We start from the raw sequence: 8880 nt of genomic DNA, 5'->3' as shown, positions 1-8880 counted from the left end.
TGTCGTACACATGGAGAAGTATTCTGAAAGGAGTGCAGGTGCTGAAGAATGGTATTATATGGCATGTAGGAAATGGACATGGCATCCAGATATGGTCAAATCCCTGGCTCCCAAGGGAATGGACACGGAGGGCAGTGACTCCTAGAGGGAATAATCTGCTCTCCCAACTGATAGACCCAATCACAGGCTAATGGGATGTTGAACTTGTCAGACAAACTTTTGTAGAGGAGGATGTTAAAGTAATCTTGTCTATACCAGTGCATTCAGAACTGGATGACGTCGTGGCATGGCATTATGATAACAGAGGGCTTTTCTCGGTGCGCTCAGCTTATAAGGTGCAGAGGGAGCATGAAAAATGAAACGGTAACAGGGGTGCTCCATCGACAGGATTTTTGGAAAGGCTTGTGGAAGTTAAACTGTCCAGGGAAGATCAGGCACTTCCTGTGGCGGTTTGCACATAACTCCTTGGCTCTTCGTATGGGCTTAGAGAGGAGAGGCATGGAGCTGGACATGAAATGTGTTATGTGTGGCAGGCTGAATGAAGATGGGGGGCATCTTTTCTTTAATTGCAAGTTTGTCATACCTGTATGGAAGGAGCTGGGGATGGAGAATACCAGAGGCTTATTGGCAAACAAGCAGTCGGCAAAAGAAGTGGTGAAGAGCATCCTGGGAATGAAGGAGGGCGAACAAATGCTCAACCATGAACATGCTGTGGTATTGGTGGCTTGAGAAAAATCGGGTGAGGGAAATAGAGAAGATGAGGGGGGCGTCAGGCTTGGCCAGTTTCATCTCCAAGCAGTCTGACGAATTTCTGGCAATAGGAAAGGAGGAGGGAAACAAACCACCACAGCGCACACAGCGATGGCTGAGACCAGTGCAGGGGAGGGGAGGGGGGATGGGGGTATGTGATCAGAAACGAAGAGGGCAATGTAATCAGGGCTGGTGCTGGACGATGTATGTTCCTGATGGATGCCTTCCACTCGGAAGTGATAGCATGTCTGATGGGAGTCAAAGCAGCGGGAGAGCTGGGCATAAGCAAGGTGCAAGTGGAAACAGACTCGCTGACACTCAAGTTAGCGATGGAGACCGATTGCTTCCAGTTAGCTCCGACGGGGGAATCGTGCTTGAAATCAAGAGCCTCGAGTTTGCTCTTTTTGTCCTAGAGTCTGTAATTGTGTAGCACACGCTTTAGCGGCGCAAGTGTGTAAGTGTCCTCAAAACTCTGTCCTTCTCTGGGATGGAACGCCCCCGGGCGTCGAGGACCTAGTGACCAGTGATATCACTGAGTCTTTGAGTTAATGGAATGCATATTCCGGTTTTAAAAAAACACAAGCTAGGAAAGAAGTCCTACAGCTGTGCTGTGTGCCGTTTCGGTTGACTCGTTATTTAGGTGGCTGTTGTTCTGCGATAGGGCTAAAAAAAGAAGTCCTACAGCTGCCACCTGATTTCCTTATCCAAGTTCTTTTCCTTCGAAAATCAGTTGACCCTTGACTTTGTTTTTTTTATACAGGAGTGATTTATTTCTATGTTATTAAAATGATGTTTTTTAGAGAATGCGCTAAAATGATGTTAGTGATTGCATTTCTTGATGTTGTGTCACACCAGAAAAGCATCCCATGCTCACATAAAGAGTAGTTTTTTTTCCCCCTCTGTTCTTGTCGGTCGACAAAACTTGACTGTAACCAAACAACAAAAATATTCAATTTCTATATCTTGATGCTCACAATGTAAAACCCGACTGGGACACATAAAGAAAACATTCAATTTTTATTTGGCACATTTATAGCTCATTACGTGGCTTCCTTGCATTTGTAATGAAAACTGACTCAAATCATAATGAAATTTTGCTAGCCATTAAGTAGGCAGTCTGATTTTTTTCGCCTCACCAAGATCGATCATATGATCATTTTAATGCACAAAACCATATCCGAGAACAGACTGAACAGATCTACAAGGCCATGTACCATGTGAGTTTAACATTAACAACAGTGAGGGCATGTAACGAAACCAACAAAAAGCAAGGTCGCAAGGCTGGACGAACAGGAAGGAGAGGGACTCATGTCGACAGGCTCCCGCCACCCTGCTGCCATAGGTTGATGATGTCAGTGGCCTGGTTGAGAAGAATGATCATCTGCTTCTGCGAGATCCACTCTTTCTCCTCCAGTTTCGCTCTCAGCTCCTCCCAAGCATCTTTCCGTGGCCAAAAGTAGTACGGGCTTAACGGGATGCTGCCATAGCCGGGAACCAATTGGTCAAGTGCTATGCCGATGTTCTTCTCCATCCAGATGAACTTCAGTACCAGCATAGGATCCTGTCTTTCGGGCACCGTCACCTCATACTGCCATAGAAGATTCAAACTACATCAACTTTCATTCTAAAGGGTAGTTTTATGTCTGCATTGGTATGTCTGCACCAAAACCCACTTGCTAGTATGTCTAAAGGGTAATTTTAGTAAAACCACATACCCGTTTTAATTCTTTAGCAAAAGATTATGTTTCGAAAAATGAAAACGAAGACCATTTATTATACAATTGTGGAATCAAACTACGGGCACTCTCGCTACATCCACAACATTTCAGCGCATCAGAATATAGCTCTTCTTTCCATATAATCAACAACTATGGCACAAAATCTAGCTCATATAAAAGGTTTTCACATTATTTTTCAACACAAGCATACATCATAGTCAGCAGAAGCTCGAAAATGCGCTAGAACATAGCTCCAACGCGCCCAGTTAACCTGAATTGTCCCTTCTATTAGTTGCGACCACTAATAACAAATTCAAGGTAAACAGTAAAGTACTAAACTAGCCAAGCGCGATTGGTGTTTTACTGAACGTTGAACCTAACCAATTCAAGGCCAGAATTGATGAATCAGGGTCTAAATCATTTGCATTTGAGGTTTACTGAGATTCTTGCGCACCAATGAAACACACGACTCTTCTACTGCATAATTAGTTGGAAGTTGTAACAGGCAACGAATGAGGCGAGTAATCCTCGAATCCTGGTGGGTTCGGGAGACCATTACCTCCTCTGCTTCCTCCTCGTACAACGCATCCGCAGCCCCACCTAGTTGCACCTCCTCTTCCTCGACGGCGTCGGCAGCGGCGGCGGCGGCGACGCTGCGGAGCGAGCGAAGGGGCAGCCTCCTGGTCTTGACACCGACGATGCGAGAGCAGGAGGAGGACGAGGCGGCGGCCAAGGATGTGGAAGGTCTGGGCGGGGCGACGCGAGCGCGCGGGGCGAGGGCCGGCGTGGTGGCGGGGTGGACGGCCATTGGGAGCATGGTGTCGGGCCAAGGTCCTTCCTCCGCGGATAAGGTTCTTCCTGCGCGAGAGCCTTCTTATCTTCCCTCTCTCTTTCTTCTTCCCTCTGGCCTCTGGGAGGTGTGAGCTGCTGTTGTGCTCGACTCCAAATGGAAAAACAGCCGGGCCGGATAATCACAATCACTGGACTAGGCCCGTATTTTTTTTTAGCAAAGGCTAGGCCCGGTTATGGGCTTGGTCTGTTTCAAGTGCAGGCCCAACATGTTACAACGGCTCTATCGACAGCGAAATGTGTTCTGCTGCTACAGAGGCACCGAGCTGAACGAGTTACTCCCGTTTTCCTGCTTCCGGAAAAGAAAAGGAATTCCTTTTCCAGAATATAAAAAGACCAATACACAGTAACCAGTACATAATCAGTACTATAACATACGATATACAAACATGAACAGTTCGTCTTGGATCCTCAAATACAAATGAATTCCAACAAAAAAAAAAGAGTTCTTCCCATTTCGATATCTCTACTATATTGCTGATGAAGATGGTTGTCGAATTACAGAGCAAAGATGAGACGTTCTACACCTCTTGTCACTGTTCTACAGTCTACAAGAAACTTGACCAACTGAACGAGTAATGACAGACTCTAAATTCGGTTCAAAACCATCTTTCTCACAGGTTTGATCCGGGTACTGTCAGATTAACCCAACAACGCAATTTAACAATCAACATTAGTCTTATTACTTCGAAATCCCCCACTAGCTATTTACTGTGTCATTCGCCCGGCTGCATGCAGGCGAGCATGTGCAGGGCCCACAAGTCAGAACTCCGGCGCCGGCGAGTACGCCTCGGGCGGGGGCACCGCGATTGAGGTCGTCAACGACGTCGAGGACGAGTACGCCTCGGGCGCAGTCACCACTACTGACGTCGTCAACGACGCCGACGACGAGTACGCCTCGGGCGTGGGCGCCGCGACGGACGTCGGCTGCGACACCGACGACGAGTTTACCAGGTTCAGTATGCTGTCCCAATAGTTCTTCTCCTCCTCCGTCTCTTGCAGCCCGGCGTCGTCGCCCGCGCCGTGCCTGGCCGCCGGCCTCAGGTCCTGCTGGAGCTGGTTCAAGGCGCCTTCGAGAAGGAGGCCCGTGAACCCCGCCCCGGCGAAGGCCGCGTCGGCTGCATGGACCACGTGATCGCCCCACAGCTGCTGCTGCTGCTGCTCATGCTCCTTGCACGCCTCCTCGTACGCCTGCATGGGCTGCATGGCGGCGCGAGCTGCCGCCGCCGCCGCCGCCGCACCGTGCGCTTCCAGCACCGAGGCGAGCGCCGCGCTCTCGGAGAAGCTCAGCGTGGACGTGGGCGACTCAAGCCCGTGCGCCGCGGAGGAGGGGGCCGGCGCCGAGACGGACGCGGAGGCAGCGAGCGCGCGCAGCCTGGCCTCGCGCGCGAGGCGCGCCTCGGCCTCTAGCCGCGCGCTCTCCCACTGCGCCGTGTGGCTGAGGTGCGCCGCGGCCTTGGCGTGCTGCGCGCCCGCAGCGGCACCGCCCGCGCCGCCGGCGCCGAGCGCGTCGGACCGCGGCTTGTGCGTGACCGGGTCGATGCCCATCTTGGCCAGCCGCTTCTTGAGGTGCGTGTTCCAGTAGTTCTTGATCTCGTTGTCCGTGCGCTTCGGCAGGTGCGTCGCGATCGCCGACCACCTGCGTGCACAAACGGCGGAGGCCATGAAATTCTTCTCAGAACTCGCACGAAGAGAAATCTACATCAGCGGCGTAACAAAAACAACCGCAGGCGCGCGAAGAAGATTAACAGGGCGCGCATGGCCTGGCACAGACACGGTTGCAGAAGTGACAGGAAATATGAGTCAAAACGGCAAGAGAGCAGGTGGCTACAGTGCCCCAACGAGCTGCCTTGGTCCACAGGGACGGGGGCCGGGCTCCCCATTGAATGTCAAGCTTGAATGCCGAATCATGAGCAAAAAAGAAAAAGAGGGAAAATTCGGGGGAGAGCCTCCCATGGCCCAGCTTCTTTCACACTTTTTCCCGGGTTGATGCCTATGCATTGATGGATCGATTCACGCAAGCTCAGCAGGAGCTGTTCGTCAGGCAAAAAGACGAACAATGCAACACGATTGCGCGATAAAGCTTTTCATGGCTCCTTTTGTACGACTTTACACTACATTTTCTACTAGTAGTACTAGCCTAGCGTCAAAATCTATGAGTGGTTTTTGTAAAAACGCTACAAGAAGCCAAGAACATGTGTACGGTGACCGGAACGTACTCCGAGAAAAATACTTGGAAATGTTCCCCATCTCGTGGTGCTCCCTCCCGGCCTAGGTACCCGCTCATGCATTACCCGATCATAAATGTGGCAAGACTACGGTGTGTGTTCGTGACCATTTCTTACAAAAAAAAATATGTGTTATTGACCGGCCGTTGAGCCGCTAGAGCTAGTGAGCTACCAGTCAAAATTCGTGCGGTTAACTGAATTCTGGGTGCAGAGTACTACTAGGACGACTAGGACGACGACGATCCCCCACAGCGAAGCAACGATGGAGCGCGCTTACCTGTTGCCGAGCAGCGCGTGGAGCTGGATGATGGTCTGCTCCTCCTGCAGGCTGAACTTGCCCCGCTTGATGTCCGGCCGGAGGTAGTTGGTCCACCGGAGCCGGCAGCTCTTGCCGCACCGCTGCAGCCCTGCCACGGCAATTTTCGCATGCACGTCGTCAGTAACGAACGAGGACAAACCAAAGATTATCGTCGCGGAATGCAGCTAAAAGCCGAGACACTTCTAGCTCAGAGCTCACCGGCTTTGGCGGGCAGCGAGCGCCAGCAGCCGTGGCCGTGCTGCTCAATGTAGGCGAGCAGCTTCTGGTCCTCCTCCGGCGTCCACGGCCCCTTCTTCAGCCCCTCCTTGTCGCAGCACGGCGATCGCCCCATCGCCCGGCCCAGGCCCCGAGCACCGACCACTCCTCGCTCTCGGCTGATGATCTTCTTGCTTGCTCTCCCACTCTCACCACCGCACTTCAAACGACTCCAACCTCTCTCCTCACTCCTTCCCCTTAATAACCCCCCGGATCAGGGCAATTGACTGCCAGGGATCCTCCTCCCCTTTTAGCAGCAGGCCGGGGGGTACTGTGAGTGACTACTGACTACGAGCTCAGCAGCAGCACGAACGAGCGCAGGGTGCCAAAGGGAGAAAGCGACGCACTGATCACTGGTGCGTGTTGCGTTGCGTAGCTTGGCTTGGCTTGGGCGCGTCGAGGTCGGTGTGCGGCATAAATAGAGGAAGGAAAACGCCCGGGGGGTTGGCGGGTGGCGACGGGGGCGGGCGATGGCGTCTGCCTGTATCGGGGCCGGGGCGCGATATCTTCTTCGGGCGCCGCGATCCCGGCGCGTGCCGGGGCCCGCGATGTCAGCGTGCCGGGGCCGCGAGGAGGGCAGGCCGGGGATTTCGCCTCGCGTGCCCCCCAACCCCAACCCCGGCGCGGAACCGTCGCTGCCAATCGCGATCCACCCGATCAGAGGGCGAGCATTAAACACTCGGGAGGGGCCTCCCTCCCTCTGATGGTCCAGATTCCCGGGCTCTCGTTCGCTCTCTCCGGCTACTGGCTCGCCTCCTTACACAACAGCGTGAGGTGGACGCCGCACGGCGTGTCGTGTTCCCATCGCCGACCCGGCACGACGCCACGGCCCTACTCCCCCGTCGCGCGAATGCGGCGATCGGCCGGAGGTGGCGATGCCGCTCCGCTCGCAGGCAAGAGGAATCTTGCACGGGCGCGATCCACTGTGTCAGACGATGATGCGAAATTTCCTTTGATCGGCATACGCAGCACACAGTGCGTCCCATCAAGCACACGTACTACGGGGTTTCATGCTGTCCCGATCGCAAGTCCTGGCACGGTTACGTTACGCGAGAAATGCACCGCAAGAGCACCCGCGGGGACAGCCGGTGGCCTGGCGCGCGCGTCCGCCGCGGCGACGCCGGCGGCGGCACGGCGCTTCCGCCGATCGGATCTCATCTCGCAATGATTTGGCCCCGTTGGAGCCACAGAACGCTGGGGCTGCAAGCCTGCGACGCGCTCGCCGCTCTCCCTCCGTCGCGCTGCCAACTTGCAAGAAGTGGCAACGAGTTTTATTTACCTTGGCTGGTCCCTGCTCCATCTGCGGCTGCGACACCGGTCGGCTCGCGGAATGGGTGGAACCGAGCAGGACTTTGCCGCATCTGCCCGGACGATTGACTTGATCGCCATCCCGGCCGTGGCGTCTTTGGGGGAAACCCCTTTTGTTTTGCTCATTGATTTCGGTGCCGCGCTCAGAGAGGTGGCGTCAGTTCCCGAGCTCCAGAGTCCTTACCTTTCCTTTTTTTTTTTGAAGGCCCCAGAGCCCTTTCCTTGCTCGGGCTCGGGATGCAGTGATGCACCGCGCCACCGGGCGGTGTCGGCTCCTGGTTGCATGCCGCGAGCGATGCAGGTTTCCCTTTGCCGTTTCCGGGGGCGCCTTGACTGTTTGCCAGCGTGTTGATGGCCTGGCCCTGGCGCGGCAGATTTCGTGTATCATATTCAATTCCCTGCTGATATACTAGTACTACTACGACTCATTGAATTTGCTCCGTCGAGCCCATGCGTCCTGGGCTCAACTGGTTTCTGAAATCAGCTCATACCAGTGTGTTCTTAGTAAATGGCAGTACCAGTAGTCAGTACCCAATTGCCATCTGGTTTACGCTTTCAGAAACCTCTGCTCGCCAGGAAATCTGTCGGCGTCAACAACTTCTCTCTCATTTAGCCGCCCGTAATCAATTGCGCGGTTAGTACACTGGACCGTACCTCGACCGCCATCAAGAGTTCGCGAGACGAATAGTCTTAAGCCCCAGATTCACCACCGATGATCTACGCGAAGCATTTCACTGTGATAAAGCGAGGCAGAGAGAGAACACGGCGCCAGCGGCAGAGCAGCTGATGCTGTACCGGCACTGAACACCCTGTAAATTCCGCCAACCTGCCACTGCGAGGCCCGGCGCCCCCTCCTGGTGGCGGTACGCCGGATGGCTTTTGCCATTTATTCCGCTGTTCCCCCGTGGCCATGGCCACGGCCATTCCGCCGTGCCCCGGGACGCCGAGGACCACCGCTCGCCGCGGGGGGCGGAATCATTCGCCGCGCATGTGCGCCAACCCTCTCTCGAAGAATTAGGGTTACCTCGCCTGATCTCACCTTTTCCCCCACGAAGCCTGTAATTCGATCATCAGCAGCAGGCCTCGCTCGTCGGCTTGCACTGTTCCCGTGCGCCCTGCTGAATTTCGTACGAAAACGACAGGTTGTTCCCGCGTGTCCCCACTCCTCAGTAGCGTATCCGGGCCCTTAGCTGGGCAGAGGCCCCTGCCCTACGCTACATTATCCTCGTGGCTTGCACGCAAGAGTCCCATCACGGCGTAGACCCGGGCGTTGCGTCCGTGGAGACTCCTCGGCCTTTTTCAAGCTCGGCGATCACACAGGCCATTCCAGTTTCAGACATGGGAGCGTCAGCCGGCAGCGCATGTGCATGTGCTGCACCATCCTGGGCAACACCGTCGATGCTCGATTTGACGGCCTACGTGCCGGTGCGAACCGTTCGGTGATTCGGCGCCA

General features: G+C 54.5%; 2 protein-coding genes across 2 annotated transcripts; both read right to left on the bottom strand.

The window, feature by feature from the left end:
* Positions 1–1834: 1834 nt before the first annotated feature.
* LOC117864297 (small ribosomal subunit protein cS23) lies at positions 1835–3381 on the bottom strand. Its single transcript, XM_034748344.2, has 2 exons — positions 3028–3381; positions 1835–2338 (listed from the first exon to the last, which is right to left on the bottom strand). The coding sequence occupies exons 1-2, from the start codon at positions 3283–3285 to the stop codon at positions 2057–2059; spliced, it is 540 nt and encodes a 179-aa protein (XP_034604235.1). The 5' UTR covers positions 3286–3381; the 3' UTR covers positions 1835–2056.
* Positions 3382–3760: 379 nt separating this feature from the next.
* LOC117864294 (transcription factor MYB16) lies at positions 3761–6974 on the bottom strand. The gene is made up of 3 exons (XM_034748340.2): positions 6063–6974; positions 5823–5952; positions 3761–4956 (listed from the first exon to the last, which is right to left on the bottom strand). Exons 1-3 carry the CDS (start codon positions 6193–6195, stop codon positions 4080–4082), a joined length of 1140 nt encoding a protein of 379 aa, XP_034604231.1. The 5' UTR covers positions 6196–6974; the 3' UTR covers positions 3761–4079.
* Between the last annotated feature and the right edge of the window lie 1906 nt (positions 6975–8880).

Source organism: Setaria viridis, chromosome 7, assembly GCF_005286985.2.
Source record: "Setaria viridis chromosome 7, Setaria_viridis_v4.0, whole genome shotgun sequence".
NCBI lineage: Eukaryota > Viridiplantae > Streptophyta > Magnoliopsida > Poales > Poaceae > Setaria > Setaria viridis.
The sequence above is the reverse complement of the archived record's forward strand: the minus strand, read 5'-3'. Positions and strand labels throughout refer to the sequence as shown.